At 39.7% G+C, this 19,784-nt stretch overlaps 1 protein-coding gene across 8 annotated transcripts in view; it reads right to left on the bottom strand.

Annotated features, from left to right (window-relative positions):
- The window catches only part of LOC103471465 (protocadherin-1), a 202,408-nt gene extending 183,351 nt beyond the window's left edge, over window positions 1-19,057 (bottom strand). For 2 of the 8 annotated variants that reach the window (XM_008420496.3, XM_008420495.3), the window contains exons 1-2: window positions 17,808-19,057; window positions 3,616-4,444 (exon numbers count right to left, since the gene is read on the bottom strand). In XM_008420496.3, coding sequence (XP_008418718.1) covers window positions 3,616-4,440 — 825 coding nt within the window. In that variant the 5' untranslated portion in view covers window positions 4,441-4,444; window positions 17,808-19,057. Of the gene's footprint in view, window positions 1-3,615; window positions 4,445-10,821; window positions 11,001-17,807 lie in introns of those variants that run through there. The other 6 variants (XM_017307087.2, XM_081611650.1, XM_008420488.3 and 3 more) reach the window with 5 other exon arrangements.
- Window positions 19,058-19,784: the final 727 nt, after the last annotated feature.

Genomic DNA, 19,784 nt, shown 5'->3' with positions numbered 1-19,784 from the left:
AAAAAGTCCTTAAAAAGAAGAAAAAAATAAATCTACCAATGGGATAGGATTATTTCAACCCTGTAACACGTACAATAAAATTCAAGTTTGGGTCAAGGGCACAAAAATCAATTTATAATTCCAACAGCAAGAGGAATGTTTTTATTGGTCTTTAATCAAAGTGTAAGATTAAACTACTGCCTTATCTACAACATATAATTACAACCTTATATTTCCAAGGCAACTGAAAATGGGAAGGCAGGCCTAGATCAAGGTTAGCAAAATCTTACCTTCGTCACCACCTTTGTTTTAGAATTCTAGCACTTGTTTCTTGTCATTTAACAAAAATAAATACTAATAATACATTTTTAAAAAAGTGCTTTTGTGAGGGTGTTTATCTGATAGATTAATTTCTGGAGCCCAAATTTTCAGATTTTATACTTATGTGTACTGAGTGAGCCTGGGCCTTGTCTATGTTAGTGTATCTCGTATTAAGTCATGGCAAATATATGAAAAATATTAGACAGTGGCAGTCATTTTCAGCTTTGTGTTTATGTTAAACTAAGCTGACCTATTCAAAAAAAAACTAAATTACATATTGATCAAATTAACATACCATCATATATTTATACTACATAACATTCAGCCTGATTTGCTTTTTTATTTCTCCTTTTATTTATATTTTATACAGCAGCTAAAACTGAACGATACGAATGATGCATCATGTCAAAAACATTTAAGGGGTTCAACTGAATCAGTCTTAAACTTTACTATGACATTTTTCACATTTTTGACAGATACATACACATAATACATATCTAGTTTCCTGTCTGTTTAAGAGGATATGACATTAAATTCTAATATGACATTAAAAACAGGAAGAATATGGTTAAAGAGAGTCTGAAAGTAAAATTATAATTTTGCCTGCTGATGGATGTTTTTACAGTCCAGTGTGACTTTAAACAGCAGATATCACCAAGCAACAGTAAATTATTGACAGCCTGTGAGAATTGTGTATTGAACAGAGGGGCTGATGGAGCATAGGGTTCACTCTGATGAAGCCAGAACCACTTTGGCTGCTCTCCAAGGCCACTCTGTCCAAGCACACAGCAAGTATAAACACTCTTTATGTCTCGGTTAACAATTACCCAGCAAGGTTGACTAGCGTCATTAAATACACCGACCAGAATCTCTGCACGTTTTAGCTGATTAATAATTGATCAATGCTAAGCAGTTTTTGAAATTAAACTATTTTAGATCCGTATCCCTAGTACTGGAAAGCAACTCGAGAGATAATCTATCATAGTTTACATTCTGTCTAGTTCATTGTTGAGTAAATAACACCACAATTACATAGAAAATCGATGTGGACTCTTCAAACTGCTCTGGATAGCATCTTTTACATTATTAATCAGCATGTTCCTAAAGTAATACTGTTGTTTAATAGTCCTTTATGGGAATTTAGCTGTTAAACATTAGAGATCTTAGTCAATATACTCAGGAGGATTTGGTCTTTAATAAGATCAAGATTTGCACACAGGAATCTATGTAAGCAGTCTTTAAGCCAGTTAATATGAGTGTTTGGATCTGACAAATCCACTTCGGTCATTTAAAATGCATCCTGTTTAATTTGTCTCTTTTATTGCTCCTTTCTAATCAGTTCAAAGTAGGCAAGGCTAACTTCAAAGAACAGCGCCACAGGTTTAAACGGACCAATCAGGTGCAAGTGCAACATTCAGTTTAAAATCTGATGGCACAAGGGTTGACTTTATAACATTTTAGTGGATTGCTTTAAGTTTTGAAAATGAACAGTAATTTGAATAAAAATCTTCCTATGAATAAAGTGCCTCAGAAATATCTTTCAGAGGAATATAAAGGCACATCTAATGCACAGAGGAACTGATTTAAACCTCTGGCTAGTTTTTGAGTTTCCCCGGAAGGAAAATAGAGTAAAAAATGCATAACCAATCACCGTGGCCTTTACAAAGACTGAGGGATATACATGTCTGCAAAGCCATTGGACATTTTAAGCAGGTCAGGGTCGTCCGTCATCATTGTCCCATTGCCTCTATACAGCATCACTTCTCAAATGCACGCTAAGTGAAATGAGTTCTGGGGCTCTCTGAAATGCAATGAGCCACATCCAGAGCAATAATACCAATAAGCCCCGTGGATAATCTCATGACTGACTCAGATTAAGTCATGCACATCGAGCTGGAAGGCTGGCTGGTCGGCCCGTGCTGCAGTCACAGAGAAGCGGGGAAACGGGGAGCGCGCAGGACGACACGGTGAGCTGGGTTTGTCAGGTTGTTGTGGAGTTGCCCAACCGAACAGCGGCTTCCTATTCTGCCAGCTGATGCCAACATCGAGGACCGGCGCCCAGCTCAGGGCTCAAAGGTGAAGTTGAATCGGTGGTTAATATGTGACTACACACAGCGATCCCACGCCCTGCTTCACCTCCACTGCACCATCTGTCTGTACGGATAATTGAGCAGCATATTATGTGCAGTCAGTGTGCCGAGTTGTCCTGCAGCTTTCAGACTTTATCACCAACAAGGCCAAAGGTTTAACTGGAATGTTTGGTGACATGGAAACTCTTGACTGCTGAGCAACAGCAGCAACGTATGGGCACAACTTCACTTAGTATAAAAAAAAAAGTCTTTAAAAGTTTGGTCTAATATTGGCGATGTGTCTTTTTGTTGTCCTTTTTTTTAATTAATTCCTGTTTCATACACCACAGCTATCTTCTTAATTACTTTGTCCCGCAGTTCTGACACTGTTATGATGATGAAGAGAAAACCTTTTTAACTAATTATCTGAACCACTGACCTGGAGTGGAAATCCCAGCTGATCTTAGAGTAACAATATTTACACCATCAGACATCAGGGCCATGATTTATTATTAACACCATATAAAAAGATGATATATGGAGGAGGTGTCTGAGACAGTGTGGTGTCTTGAATATTTCAAGCTTTGAACTGTTTGGGAACTCCAAGACAATGTCATCGTGTCTTGAATAAATATATTCTTGTTTTCTCTCTCTTATATCCACAAAGTGAACAACTCTATAAACAATAATCCTTCAAAATATTTTTTTTTAGATATGAAAATATTATATATATATATATGTATGTACACAAGTTTGTGCAGTGCATGAACTTATTTTAAGTAGGCTGAAAATGAAGTATTAACGGTATGACACAGACTGTTAGTAATGTCTTTTGTATTATTTAAAAATATTGTCAGAATCTTAATTTTGAGTTTTAAGCCATAGCTATCAAAATTAGCTGAAATAAACATTTTCATCTAATGCTGCGGGGGGCAGCTTCTGAAGCTGTTGCCCCTGCGACCCGACCCCGGGTAAGCGGAAGAAAATGGATGGATGGATGGATCTAATGAATCTATTTACTGTGATGCACATCTAATTACTAAATGGATGAATATTCCCCATTAGAACTTTTCACACCAAAAGAAAATTTCCAGAGTGTCTGATTTTGTATGTACCAACAGATATAAATATATTTCACACCAGAAGTCAGTAAACAAAAAAATGTTGGAAGACATACTACGCAATATTTTGCAGTTGCTACATTTCGACAGCATGAAAACATCTAATCTATAGTTCATTTACTGACCTGCAAAACGGAGTGTCCCAGTGGGCTGTTCTCTGGCAGTTCGGCCTCGTAGTGATTTCTCTCAAACTTCGGAGCGTTATCATTCTGATCGGTCACGGTGACTCGCAGTAAAGCGCTGCTCGCCCTTGGTGGATCCCCTCCATCTACAACCCGAATATTCAGATCGTACGAGTCTTTCTTCTCACGATCCAGGTTACCCATGACAACCAGCTGTGGCTGCTTCTCGTCCGTGTCCAAAGCGACCTGCAGGCTGAAGAGTTGATCGGCATCAGGTCCGGAACTCAGAGAGTACTCAGCCACACCGTTGGAACCAGAGTCCTTGTCTGTGGCCATTGGGATGGAGAAGAGTGCACCGATGTGTGTATTTTCTGGAATCGCTAGGGAGAGGATGGGTGAAGAGAACTGTGGCGTGTTGTCATTCACATCCAGCACTTCAATGCGACCTTCGATCAGCCGCGGCCCTGAGCCAATCCCTTTCACCATGTCTGTGATGGACACCTCAAATTCCAGGTAGCATTTGTCGTCAAACTGGTTTTGGCAGTCACTCAGTGTCTCACGGTCAATAGGAATCTCTGTGGTGTAGATGTCCCCAGTTTTGCCGTCCACCCTCAGGTAAGTGGTGCCAACCTCCAGCTTGTACAGATGTCCAGTGTCCGGAAGGCCTTGGTCTGCCGCCAGGCTGCCAATCAACGTGTTGGGTGGCTGTTCCTCATTAACCCGATATAGAATATCTGTAGGCACAGCATTGCAGGAGACCATCAGGATGATGGCCAGGAGGGACAGTAGCTGCCACCTCAGGATCACCATGTCTCTGCCGGACAACATCAATCTGAAAGAGAAGGAGTCAGGAATGAAAGTGAGACTCACTGTCATTAACAAATCAAGAAAATAGAATAAAAGTAACTTGAAAATGACTTATTCAAAGAAACATTACATCCAAGCAGGCATTTGAGATTGTAACTATGCAAACATTGGTATTCTGAAGAAGAGTGTGATTCAATATTTGCGCTACTTCCTCCCAAGTGATCAGAGTTCCCCAGTGAAAGATCTTACAGAACTTTCAGTTTTTCTCTATAACTTGAACTTTTTGAAGCCTTTATTGGTGTATTTTAACAAGTTTCAATAACTTTTTGTGACTGCAGATAAAACTGCAAAGTACTAGGTAATTGAAAAAGAGAAAAACATGTACGAATATCAAGAAACAAAAAGTAAGTATTCATTTGAGTTTGTTTTAATAGAGTTTACCTTGTTTTAATCTCCTGCATAAAATTAACGAAATCCCTTTGTGAGTGTAGCTGATCCATTCATTCTTACTTCCACTTTTTAACCAATAACTCATATCTCAACATTGTTTTTACTCATATTTTTGAGGCAGCTTTTGAACTTTAGTTTTGAAATAAAATGACTTATGCATTACAGTGTTCTTTATTTCTCACCATTTCCATTTTTTTATTGTGATAGCTTCATAGGAACAATTAAATCTGCTGCAGTACAATCAGGTCTCTCCAGCCAATTAAGACCGTCATATTTTGTCATGACTGCATTTGATGAGCTCAGGCCTTTATGTAATAAGGTTTTATTTACAGTAAATTTCAGACTCTGTCTGACCTCGTGGTCTCTCAGATGGAAGCAGCCCATGCTGCTGAATGCAAATGTTTTTATCCACGAGTTGACTTCCTCACCTTATGTTCAGACTACAACATATAAGCCAGACTCTGAATGATACAAGCTCTTTCTTCCTCTACTTCATTTTCACACTCCTTTCTTTCTTGGCAGTAAATCGTCTTAGATATGTGGGCTGTAGGAGTTTTTTGGTTGTGAAGGTTAAGCTTTATTTTTCAAAATGTCACATTCTTGATTTTGAAACAAATGCACATATTGCCAGGGAGATTAGAGAAAGTTTATTTAAATTTTTTTTATTTAAAGGCAGAACCCAAATGTAAACGGGTGTGTCCACATGAAGAGCGAAGACTTGTGTTTCCTGGATGCGCTAGGTCTCCTCTGGAGTGACTGACAAGGAGGGTGTTTGTAGGAAGTCATTCTGTGACATTAAATAAATTAGTGTTTTTGCAAGTGGTTTTGTTAGAAAACACGTAACCACAAAAGTAAAACTCTATAAGCAACAGGCCTTGGAAGCATGGCCAACACTTTGTTCACTTTCCCTGCTGCCATTGCCAAACTTAAGTTAGACTACAATCCCTAAAGAGTGCAGGAAAACTGCGTCATTGTTCATAACTTCTCCTGTTCACCGTTTGGCCTGGTTTAAATTTTACCGGACAAATCAAGCTCAGTGGAAGAAACCACAGACAGAGCACAGATGAGAATCGACTATAATTGTGTAGAAAAGCAATGTCTTAAATGGCTACTGCAAAGAAAATAAAGGCAAAAATGACTTTGGATGTAAAGCATTTAATTAAAACACAGACTTGCCTTCCTTGAACTTTTAATTGAAAATTGGTGTTTTAAAATTTTATTTTAAAACACCAATTGCAAACAGGGTTGGAGCTTGATTGGTGAGGCAATTATGGAAACATAAATTAAATAAAATAAACCAAAATATGACTAACCATGGCCCAATTGTTTTAATGTAAACTGTGACCAGTATTCAGCAGCTTTTAATGGAAATCAGACCCTCTAAATAAAATACAGCACAAGTTATGTCCATAATTTAATCAAAGATCAAGTTTCTGTTTCTCCATTTGCCTTTATGTTTTCATAAAACTGACATTTGCTAATCTATTTCAAAGAAATAGATAAACAAATGTTAAAGAACCTGAATGTTACTAGCTATGTCCTTAAGTCTGACGGAATTGTGTTTTTATGAGATGTGTCTGATATTCATTCAGAAAATTAGATGAATTATAAACATTCGAGGGGTTATTTGGTTGCATGAAATGGGCTCCGTTTAATTCAGTGAATCAGCTCAGCTACAAACAAGATGTGCGCATCATCATGTTTTTAGTGTGTAATTTGATTTTTGCCTGAGGTTTGTTTTCCAAGTGCCTCTGGACGGTTGCCAACATTGACAATTTGTTTACACATCAAACAAGGAGCTTACTCACTAAAAAGCATGACACAGACTGTTAGTAATATCTACACTGAGCTACAAGTGTCTTCAGTTACAATCTTGTTTCATGCCAATGCAAAGCTGAAACTTTAGACCATTCGGGGACAAAAAGTGTAAAAATCAGCTTTGGGCAAAAAACGAAAAAGATCAGGCAGAAACTGCTTTGTGCATATGAACAGTCACAAAAGGTCAAGAAACATCAACTGTGATGCTGAAAGCAGCAAATGTTTGACACCGTTGTTGCCGTGGGTCCAGCTCACCAGATACCAGGCTCACTTCTGTCACACACACGCACCTAATTACCCATGAAAGACTGTAAATGTGAGTGTGTGCCTTACAGTGAGAGATAGGTGTTTGTTTTCGCACATTTTCTTCCTGAGCCGCAAAAAGTCAGAAACCATGGAATCCCTAATCCCTGACCCAACGGTATTTTACATGTTGCTGTGGAAACAAAGCCACATTCAAGATTTATCAATAAGCGACGTAAGTAAATTTGTAGTAAAATATGCATCAAATTACCTTGAGTTTCTAGATGAAAGCTCAACCTGCTGCTTACTCCTGGGGCCAGTTTATTTAAAAGTGACCTCATGTTCTGCCAGTATGTAAATATAAACCAGCAGCAGAGATAGCAACTAAACATGAAATTCACCTTGCAGCCTATGACTATAATAAACAATACTATTAGCAGAAGAGGTGAAGATTTTTATTATTTTTTTATTTGGTGCTGGTTTTAAGCTACAACTAATTTCAGATGTTTTGCTTTCAAAATTCTTATGTAGAGACAGTAGACAGTTCAAAGTTTTCTTCGACCACATAGCAAAGCCAACTTTACCCATGTGTTGAGTTAAATTATCAGTCCATTGTTTATGATGGATAAAGAGAGAAAATTCCCTAAAATAATAATAAAATAAAATAAGCTTCAGAGAACTTTGTCAAGAATAAAATATACAAATATTGGTAACCAGCTACATGGTCAAATGTGTCTCAAGCTGATATAATCAGCTTACTTAATATACTGTTATTCCATTGGAATTTCAGTAGATCCTGAATAAATACCAATTGCTTGTTGCCAGTGCTCTCCAGTTGACTCTTTGCTCCAACAGCTGAACACATAAACACAGGAAACGTTGAGCTGCTGCTGCTCGTCACCTTCAGAGGAATCCAAGAAAACAAACTTCTCTCACTCTGCAGTTCCAAATCATGAATCTACCATTGTTGAAATCTGATATATAGTTTTCCCAAATAAACTTTAGAAGAATAATGTGTGAAAGTAAAAAAAAAGCACTAAAAATTACAACTTCATATCTTAAGAATAGCAGGTGAAGTGCTGCACATTCTTTATTACCACCAGCTATCTGAATCAGTGCTGACTTTTTAACCCAGAGTTGACTGTTTTTTTTTATATTCAGCCGCTTTGCAAATTCAAGGCTAAGCTACAAAAGAGAGACCCAGTCTGCTGAATCTGAATGCAAGTGTGCTGCTGTGAAAACTTATAAATATATTTAGAAGTCTGTATTTCTTCCAATGCAAGCAGACGATAGGCAGATTTTAGACAAATCTAAGGTTAGTTGTTAGTCTTTTGTTTATTTCTAGCCATTGTCTCGGAGGGTTTATATAGAAAGCAAATATAACATTGGGTCGTGAGAAAAACCGCTGGTCGAAATGTCAAGAGAGTGCAAATGAGTTCCTGTTTGCTGGTGGAATTTCATGTTAACAAGTTGGTTCAAATGTAGAACGTGCAGTTGTCTCCTCAAGGGACAGGATGGGATCAGAGATCATCCAGCCCGTCTTCTTCCCACAGAAAAAGTCACCAAGCAGCTTCTGGGTGTTTTTTTGTATGAGGAAGAGGACGAAGCTCCCCCCGGCCCCCGTTTAGCTGCTGGAAGTAACATTTCCATGTGTGAGGACTGCTTGACTCTCACAGCCATTTTATCTGCTGCCGAGCTGGTGGAGAGACAAAGACTGACAATAGAAGAGCCAGGGGAACACAGAGAGTGGGTGTGCCACGACAGCCATCATCTGTACATTACAAAGCAGCTTAACGGCCCTGATGCCCCCCAGCTGAGAGTGGATCTACAAGTCCATGTCCCACTGGATGAGACGCTAGCTCCAGGACGTCGCATTAAGCAAAGGTGATCACCTGAACACCAGCTGAAACTTAAGATTTCCAACTGGAAAATGCTAAGATATTTAATTCTAAAAATTAAAATCAAAATTACACTAAGCATGTTACTAGAAAGAACGGTGAATGTTCAAATATTTACAAAAAATAAACTAAAATCTCCCAAAATTCTTCAACGTGTTAAGATTAGCAAGGTTTCAGTTCCTTTAAAGGTATCTTATGTTGAGATGTCTAACTTATCAAAAAAATATGTCTTTAATCACGTTGTTCATTTTACACCCTCCAAGAGGCAATAAGGGGCTCAGAAAACATTCAAAAACAGTTCATAACATTCTAATCACAGTTTCAGAGGGGGAAAAAAACATAACTGTGAAGCAGTTTAAATTATTAACTGACATATTTTATGAATGAGGCAACAACTTAAACCCAAAAGTTGTTGCCTCATTCACCTGATGTTTTCACTCTCAACATAGCAAGTTATGTCCTGAATCTATACAAAATGGACAAGGCTGTGAAACGGCTGCTTTGGAAAACACAGGTTAAAATTCAAATGTGAAAATTGTTTATCAAACATTCAGATATTTTCCATGCTCCTATGTCATCCAGCTGCTGCTGTTACACCGGAATATCCCCACTGAGGGGCAATGAAGCTCTTATTTCAATGACTTTCTATTAAAGTTTATGAAAGTGCTGAATGTCAAATAGGGTTCATGTATTCAGCAATCAATATAAAGAAAAACAATACTTTTTTTTTCAAATAGTAACCAAATGATGACACAAACTAGAATCTCTACAGTATTTAAATAGAATCTAAATGGTAAAACAAGCCTGGAATCACTTTTACAATATAAATTCTAAATGAGATAAGTTATAAATAAAGTACCGTAACTTCTTAAAGCCAAACTATTGACAGTAATTGATATCCTCAACACAGCAGCATTTTTTGAAGTGGTTATCTCCAGAAGGCTTCAAACTAATTGTAAATTATGATACCCGTATAGTAGTACTTCATATTGAATTTAAGAAAACTTACAAAAAGACAGAAAACCCAAAGAACTTTTTTTTTGGCAGTGCTTTACTTAATAAACTCAAGTCTTGACATCTTTAGTTGATCTCAGCATGGGCTAGCCAAAGATCTTCGAACCTGATATGCTAAATGTTTCAGAGATCCTTTAAAAATGTAAAGCTGACACATTAAACTTTGTTGGAAGACTAAGAAGTTTCAAATGCAACGGGTAAAAGGAATAACGTGTAAAATAAAATGCATTATAAAAAAAACATACTTTATAGAGTCTAATATCAGCAAAACAAACTCAAAAATATTTTGGACAACCATGAAATATCTTCAAAATTACAGATTTAAACTATAATATATGGTAAATGAAGCAACAATTTAAATCATGAACTGAGTAGATGTTAATTTACAAAATACTGCACGGTAACCTTTAAATTCCAGAGCAACGTGAAAGAAGTCAACCTTCAAAAGCGTGCGGTAAAATAAATTAATCATGAAGCCTATTAGAAATGTAAGATGTGATGATTAAATTGAAGAAAGCTTAAACAAAACATTACCTATGCTTTTACTTGACATTTCACTTTATTAAACTTGACTACCAATCTCGCCGGGTTAATTCACAGCACTTTTCTAACACCTGAGATGTCCAAAATGAATCTGTTTACCTTTTTAACCGTCATTTAATGGTGTAACGTACTTTTGTTTTACCAACAGAAGGCTAAGTAGGCTTAGGTATCCAATACATCCAATCATCCATAAAATCTCTTTTAAATTGTACATATAAAACACTTAGGAAGTCAATACCAAAATTTGGAAATGTGAGAACATGAATCTTTAAAACACAACAAATGCACAACAATTGAAATTTTCCTACTGAGAGACAGTTTAAATACTACTTTAGCAGCTCATGAACAGTTGTTACTTACAGACTAAACATATTGCAAATGTGTGCTACAATTCTATAACTTAAGAAACTCTACCAAAAATACAAAAAAAAACTACCTCTACAACACCTGATGACTGCAGTGAATCTCCTACAATCCACTCCGACTGGTCTCCAGTGCTGGATATTCGTCAAACAGCATCTAATACAAGCTGTTCACTCCTCTGCTGTCCCAGCTGCGTCTGCACCACGTTGAACGAGTAGAAACTAAAGAATCCAACCAGTAACTTTCCCGTCTGTTGGACCGTCCCGTTAAGTCAAGCCCACCTCATCTACATAACAAGAGTCCCACCGCACCCCCCTGTCTGACTTTAAACATGCCCCACCAAACGCAGAAGCTTTCAACAAGTTGTTCGCCAATAGAAATACAAAGATAAGCCGTCAATATTACATCTACTTCAGATTAAATGAAACGTAGCTTGTTTTAAATGGTAGCTGTCCTTGGGGGGAAAAAAAGGAACAATATCTCCAGTACAGTATTTTGTTGACTAATTGACAAAGCTATAAATAAAGCCTTCTCCATAAAGGGTCATAAGTCAGTTTCTGTTTATTTCAGCTAATTAATGAAGCAGTTTTTCCTGCAGAAAATCACTTTAAAGTGAAGCTGCGTGAGCGTGACAGAAAGTCATCTGTGTTACAGAAAAGCCTGAATAATCCCCGGTGTCGTTTTTAATTGCACTAATGTGCTCGGCAACGCTGTGAGACCAATTACACACCATGAAAATGTGACAACTATTATGGAAGACAATCTGGCACCTCGCAGCAGGTGGCTCACGGCCAAACTGGAAACCAGTCTGAAAAAAGTTTCCGTCTCGAAGGTGAGTGTTTTAAAACCAGTTTGTGTGTGTAGCTCTTAGCGCTGCCAACCTGAATTAAACATCTTACACACACACACACATGCAAATAAGAAAAAAATGCTTTGATGTTTTCAGCTCTCAGATGGTCAGAATCTGCACAGTTATGCGAGATGTGTGTGTGGTCCACTCACTGTCCAAAAGACAGCATTTTACTCTACTGACTTCATTGAATACCGTTGTTTGATCCAAATGAACCCACACTCACAGCTTGGTCTTTCTGACCAAATTTAATTTAACCGAGGTAAAAAATCTTTTTAAATGTCATGCTTTGATTTAAAAATAATTCCTGATTTGATGAAGCAGAGGGATGAGGAACCTACAGGTTACTTTTACTGCTATACAGAAAGAAATGTAAATTTAATTACATTGTTATTTAGCAAGCACGGGCTGCTGCAAGACACTAAAAAGTTGTAAATTTTGACTTAGCGGATGAGCAGGGGGGCAATTGTGCTGTTAAGTTTTCAGGTCTGGTACTCAGTCGAAGTAATAAAACAGTTTTTCAGTTTGACGGTGAGAAGTTCATCTTGCTCATCAGACTTGTTGATAAGTACTCCGCTATATGGAGGTGGTTTTCTGTCCATACCTTGTGCAAACAATGAAAATTATCAAGAGGGGGAAAGAATGTGAGCAACAAACGCAGTGACTGTCTTCGTTTGCATTGCACAAGATCAGTTTAATATCAGCAGGACATAAATATGCTCTGAATCATGACTAATGGGTAAAGAGTTTACTGGTTTCCGTGTTTTATTGTCCTCTATCTGTCTAGTTTAAAGTCCTGCTCCAGGGTGTGGCAGCAGGACTAACCAGTATCAGGATGAAAAGCCTGACCCTTCACTGACAGGATGTGTTAACCTTTGGCTCCACAAACTCACTAGTAGCGTCAGCAGCTGCGTAGGGGATGACCAATCTAGCGCATTAACCGACCAACGGAACAAACAACAAAGAATGCAAATCACTGATTTTATCTGGATGTTATTTAGAATCCAAATTCCACATTTTTACACTTATATTTAATTTGACTACAAAAACGTTTCCAGGACCATTTCAAATTCTGACTGAGTTGCATTTCCTGATCTGAAGTGAAACTATAATAATCAACAGTCTGAGCCTGGATTTATGAATCAACAGCATAACAGCTGCTGATATGCTGTTGCATAACATCCAAGGCAATAAACTGTTTCCAAGTGTACATTTGGTCAGGTCAACGCACTGATTTTAAAAGTAAGCTGTTTGCATTGTGAGACAGAAATACGTTCGTAGAAATCTTTCGTAGAGGTAGTATGACAAGAATACTAAATCAAGGAACGATGCAATTACTTGGATAAAAGGAATACTTGCTTTTCTTCAAACATAAGACAAGCTAAAAAAGGTTCAAGATTTCAGCTTTGTCCAGCTGTGAATAATAAAAGAAGTAGCACTACGTGAAGAATTACATTTTCAAAATAAAAGCTCATTTGGGGTACATCCCAGTGGCTGCAATCGTCAGATAATGAAAAACAGGAAACATAGACCTGAATAAAAGTAAAAATAAAATAAATTCTAAATAATTTAAGAATTTTTTTCTTTTTATTTTTACAAAGTTGTACAGGATTTAGAAGCAACTTTTAAAAAATGGCAAATATCTGCAGTGTTCATACATTTGGATGTCTAAAGGATATGGTGTTTTGCATTTTACTTTTGGTATCGAGAGTAAAAATGTATTTTATATCTCGATTACACATTACTGCTTTTCTGTAAAAAGTTAAACGTGGTCATCAATCGGAATGGCAAAAAAAAAGCCATTAAAACAGTTTTATATCTTAATGTATAGTCAAATATAGAAAATAAGAAATTCTTTGATGGTGTTGGAAATAATGGAGTCTATATTAAGCCACCCCTCATAACTCCACAAGAATAAGTATATTGGATAATGGATGAATGGATATATCTTAAGGCGAGATATTAATAGTAAAGTATATAAGAAAATATAAGTTTTAACTTTTTAAAATAATAAAGTGGCTTGTTATTTTTGCATACTTCGGTTTTTTCGCTGCCTATTATGAGAAAAAAACATCAGTCATGTTGCAATTTAAAGTTTCCCTCCTAGAATCAGAAAAAAAGTCAGTCGGTGATACATTTAAACAAGAACAATGACAGAACTTTTAAATCCAAAAAGTTTACCAAAGAAGAAAAAAAAACACTTTTTTCCAAACTGAACCAATACGAAGATCCTGGAGGACGCTGTTCTTTACCATTTCTCACAGGTTTTTCTTTTACATGCATCAGTGATTCATGCTTCAGCTGAATCATGTAATATAAACACGCAGCTATGTGTGACAGCGTGAAATGACACTTGGTGCTCAGAGTGGGAGCAGGCCGCGAGGTCTCACTGCCTTTAACCAACAGGAAAAAATAATCAATAGAGCCTGGATGGTCGGGCTTTCAGCTCCACTTACAGCAGGAAGCACAGACGTGTGTCCATCAGTCCACCGGAGGAGCTTCTCTGCAGGAGGGAGCTGCATCGAATTAGCCGAATGTTTACCATTCCCTCTAGAGGATTTGTGCTTCTAACGAGCAACAGCGATGATGACATCAGATGTATCCGCTGCGCATGATTATGTGTTTGAATTGAACAGAGAGGATGGAAGTAAGTGAGAAAAAAAAAAAGATGTTGGATGGAGGAGTTTTTCTAGCACCACCATCAGGTAACATTCCCACCGCGACTCTGTCTGCCTTGTTAGAGAGGAAACCGAGGAGTGCAGCACATTTCAGGGCTGACATAAAACCTCTGTGACGTGAACCCACAGCGTTTTTTACCCACTGATGCGAGCTGGAAGGGTTGCAGCGGGAGTAATGTGCCGACTGTGGCAGGGGGGCATATCTGCGATTTTTATTATAAAAACACACCGAGAAAAACCCAAATGGAGCTGTCGCCTCCACACTCTTCATCCTAATGGACTCAAAATGAAGCTGAATATGAAGAGCCTCATATGAAACGAGCATCTTACAGCCCGAGCGGAGGCAGTTTTCTCTCAGGAGGAAGCCGCGATAAGGCTGCATTTTACGGCATTTTACACTTGCAGCTTTCAGCTTTGTCTTACCGGTGACTCAAGAAGAAAGTATGAATAGTTTCACCTCTTCTGACTCGGTTTTGCTGATGTATGTGAACTTCTAATGCACCTGATTTGAAAATACATAAGTAATCAAACCCAGGAGGTGGGAAAAAAAAGTGAGAAAGGGGTTTACATTTTTATCAAAAAAATATTGTTGTTGCTGGTGTAAAACACAAATCTGCGAGTAAGATGGCTACCAAATAGCTACAAACGTACTATGCACCAGAGTTGATGGAAAGGTTATACCATGCAATATTCAGGTCTGGCAAGAAATAAAAGCAGGAAAATGAGTGCATTATTTGCAGGGTCAGAAAGTGCTTTTGTCAAGAATAAAAAAATCTATATTTCTACATTCGTAGGCCATGTTTAATAAATTCCTCCGACATGTTCAAGTTTTAAATTTTTCCATGGTATTTTGAACCAAAGACATGCGTTTCGTCTAATCTTAGCTTTAGTGCATGTATTTCTAATATCTAAAAACAAAGCTTACAGGACAACAGTAGCAGAAACAAAAGGCCTTTTATCTTAGGATATGATCTCAATCAAGAAAGAACTGGTTGTATTGCATAATTTCAAATGAAATTCTCCCATTGTTGTTGAGGCTTATTTCCTTGTATGGCTCCTCTGACCGGATTTTGAGATGCCAGAAATGTGACTCATGGATTACACATCGACACCTGACGCCTGCGTCAGTCTACCGACCGGTTGCTACCTGGACAGAGAAAGTGAACAAGTGTGAGATTGTTCTTAGTTTGGGTTTTCTTGTTCTCTCTCTACCTGAACCGTAGAAGAAGGCAAACGTGACATGACATCTCTGAAGTCTGAAGCGTGGACAGCTTCTTTTTGCTCCTGAGCTGGAAAAGAAAAGGGGTGTGTGTATGCGTGTGCAAGTGCTTTCATCTGACAGACTAAACCCATTTCCACTCTGCCAGCTCCCAGTTTAATGATGCCCATTAACAACAAGGCTTCCTCAGATCTCCAATTTTTACGGAGAAATGCGCAGAACGGACTCCGCTCGACCTCCCATCTCTTCCTCCTCCATTCAGACTAATCCTCTTTCTCCTCGACCCCCGCTCGCAGGGCCCCAGGAATCAGCACATGGCTGTTTAAGTGGTCGGAGCGGGACAGACGCGCCTCTAAATTAGAGGAGGCAGCCAGGAATCCCAGAGCTTGGGATCCCGACCTCAAACCCAGCCCCACGACACAGCGGCGGCGACGGCAACGGGAGGAGCTCGGGTGATGGCAGGGTCGCCATCCAAACCAGCCGCAAACCTCACCGAGAGTATCTTCACATCCACTATGGATCCCAAAGATTAAATATCAGTTTGAAGCGGCAGACATGGGAAATATAACGCAAAGATTGTGGTTTGTCTGAACCTCGGAGGTTGCTGTGGAGCTTCTGTTTCCACAGATTGCTGGAACCTGCTTCAAAACAGCATTTTCACAAAAAAAAAAAAAAAAAACACTAAAGAAGTTACACCAAGACACTTAGTGCCATGTGTTCGAACAGAAAAGTGTAAAAAGCTTTTTTTGTTGTTATTTTAGTAAGAGCTGAAAATTATGTGAAATCACAATATCAGTCTATGCAAGATCACAATTATAAAATCCTGTTTTGATGCAACTTCTGGCACACCGTTACATTTAAAATGCGTCGCATTCACTCACTGCATGACTTAATGCGTACACCTGACGGAGACTCTAGTGGCCGAGACACTGACGTTTACGCTATGAAAATGTGGATTCATCTCAGCCATTGTCAGAACAATATCATAATGAAATGTTGTCCTAATAGTTTTCTTCTTTAATGTCTTCCAGGAGGTGCCATAGAGACCATCCTACCGAACCCCAAACAAGATTCTCACCCCTTCAACCGCTTCATGCTGGATTCGCGCTGCTCAGATTTTGAAAATCAGCACTTGGTGCACATATCCCTGCCGGACCAGCTCTGCCCCTGGGCTGGGAGCTGAATGCGTGGATGTTTTAGGGTTTCAAGAGAAGCATTGAAAGCCTGTGTGGGGGGAGGTTCACATGAAAAGGAAGAGATGAAGGAGGAAACGGGGTCAAAGGCCATGCATAGGAAGGCATAACATCCCTGTGAAGGGTTGGCCACCTGTAAAAATTCAAAGGCACCACAGCTGACCGCAGAGCTCGCTGCTCCTGCTCTGTGTGTGCCAAGCAGATGCAGTTTGCATGTAAATACCCGACTCCCCCTCCCTCATCCCCTTCTCTCTTTCTCTCTCTATCAGCAGGACATACGCCCACCCTCTTTCTTTCTCTCCCTCTGCCACAGCAGAGGGAGAAGGCGGAGGAGGCTGGAAACCGGAGGCACCGGATGGACCAGATTCCCTGCAGATGACACATAGCGGATGTTTCATTCCTTCTCGTCCACCTTTCGAGTGAAACTCTCTGCCTCTCTGTGCAGAGCAGCATCACAGGGTGGTAAATTCGATGCCACAGGTGCTCTTGGGGGGGATGAGGGGGGCCCAGGTGCACAGAGATATGCACTTTTGTTGGGAGTTTATGAGCACCTCTGGCTGGATGGACTTCTTAGCATTCCTACCTCACCCCATAAAGCTAAATAGACCCAAATGTATGATTATAACTATATCTCCCGCATTTGGAGAAAAAAGAAAAAGACTCTGCTGCTCTTCCCTTTGGGAGCCCTGTTACAGTTTCCCCCAGTTTGAGAAACGTTAAAGCTTGAGGAAGCTGTGCTTTATTACTGACAGACGGGGAGGTAATGCTGAGGACGGAGGGGATCGATACAGATCGATAAGCTCTGTAGTGTAACACACGTAAAAAACCCATCAAAGGAGATTACACGAAGAACATAGAAGGTGGGATGGCTTTTCTCTCTCTTTCTCTCTCTCTTTTTTTTTTTTTTTAACCAACAAGTGTTTTTTAAAACAGATCCGTCCCCTGCAGAGTGTGTTCTTTAATCAAGGCAGAAGTGTGCATTCATGCGAAATGGAATATAAAGTGAGTCCGCCCAGGCAAATGATGGTGCGTATCGCGTCCCCGACGCACTAGTTTGATTTAAGGAGGTTTTTACCCACGTACAGGTGAAATAATGAGACTGTGCGGAGAAGTTCCTACCTGGATCGAGTTAAAGACCCAGGTCTGGGCGCTCCAACGCCGGCTACAGTCTCTCGCTCCTCCGCGGTATCCAGACGCAGACGCTCCAGGACAAAAAATGTTTTATTATAAAGAATCCACAAGGTTGTAGTAAAAAAAAAAAAGAAAAGAAAAAGAAAAAATATTTAAAAAAGAAAAAATAAACAAACGAACAAAAAAAAAAGATTCAGAGACGAATCAAACAATCCAGTCACGGCTGTAGTTATTCCTCCAGTTTCTCTCAGTTTCTGTCAGTCGTGACCAGCGCTCTCCGGAGGCACGGCCGGACTCACTGACCGACCCCTGAAAGCGTCACCGGCGGCCGGAGGGAAGCGGCTGCATCCTCCGCTGGTGGCACGCTGTCTGCGGGATGAAGAGGGAGTTAGGGTGGAGGTGCTGGATGTGGACGGAGCACCGGGACGGGGGGGGAAAAAAAAATAAAAATCTTACCCGTTTCTCTTCCCACACACTTTCTAAAAAAAAAAAAAAGTGGTAAAAGAGTTAAAGCTGCTAGTAACGCAGGATTGGTCCGGTCCCCTTTGGTCCAGTTTCGGTCCTCGCGCGGTCCGGCACGGAGCAGGTCGCGCGGCTGCACCGTGAGTGATGAGAAAGTGGAGTGAATCCAAACCAGTGCGCTCGCGCTTCACTCCCTCTCCTTCTCTCTCTCCCCCTCCCTCACCCTTACACTCATTATGCACTCCCCCATCAGGGAGGAGGAGGCGGAGCGAGCATCCTCTTCATCAACTTCATGGATTTCCCAACATTTCCTCTGCTTTTTTTTTTTCCCCCTCACTTTTTTTTTTCCACACTTTTATTACGAGCTTTATTATAATAAACTTTAAGGAATCGAAGCTTTGATCCCGAACACACGTGCTTACGAGCAGAGCGTTCCGGACTATCACCTGTCCTGCAGCCGCTCTGCCTGCATCTCTGTCCGGCTGCGGAGAGCGAGGAAAACCGCCGTCTCCTGCGCTCTGAGCGCCACCTAAAGGCGGCAAGTGGCAGCAGCTCCGGCTCTCTTACTCCTCCTCTTCCTCCTTTCTGTATGCTGCCGCGGAGCGCAGGCGAAAGAGAGAGAGAGAGCGCGCGAGCCAGAGTGTAAAACGTATAATCTGGATATTCTGATGGCCGCGGCCGCCGCACGAACCCCGCGCAGCAAGCGGCGCAAAAGAGGCTGCGCACCAAAGCAGCTTTACTGTGCCGTGATATCACAAACAACACATATGGATTATGATTTTTTTCATATGGGGGGCCTCGGTTTCAGCGCATCTGCTTGCAGACTTAATCCAAATGGAGCTTTGAGCTGGGGGTTGAGGGGGGGTGGGGGGGGGGTCTCATTCTTTACAATTTATTCTACCTTTATGGTCTCTCCGACAAGTGTCTGGCTAGAATCCCAGGAGCCTACAGAACTATAAACCAAAGCAATACTTGTCAATAGTAGTTCATAAAATCCTTCAGAAATATGAACTGAATCAAATACATTATATTGATGTGGAAAAACAGCTTCAGCGCCCTTACAGATCTTCAGTTTTTTGTCACACTTAAAAAGCAATTCTTATAACGTTGATTTAATTCATTAAGGGAGAAATAGATATCCAAAAGATATTTTGTAATATAAAAAAAAAAGTAATTGCTCCATAATCCTATTAAGATGTTATGCAACCCTTGGCAGGAAAAGCAACCATCGAACATTTGCGATAACTGGCAATGAGTCTTTCACATTGTTGTGAAGGAATTTTGGCCCACCATTCTCTGCAGATTTGCTTTAATTAAGCCACGTTGTTGTTGTTTTTTCATTTATTTATTTAGTTATTAGCATGAGCGAGCTGAGGTCATGCCACAACATTTCAACAGGATTTAGGTCCTGTCATTCACCAGGCCTCTTCAAAAGGTTCATTTTTCCCATTTGGGAGTGATGGTGGGTTAGAGGGGGCAGTGTTTATTTGTATGAGCCACTGA

The sequence above is a fragment of the Poecilia reticulata genome, chromosome 10, assembly GCF_904066995.2.
Source record: "Poecilia reticulata chromosome 10, P_reticulata-male-v2, whole genome shotgun sequence".
NCBI classification, from domain to species: domain Eukaryota; kingdom Metazoa; phylum Chordata; class Actinopteri; order Cyprinodontiformes; family Poeciliidae; genus Poecilia; species Poecilia reticulata.
This window is presented reverse-complemented; position numbering and strand designations above follow the sequence as displayed.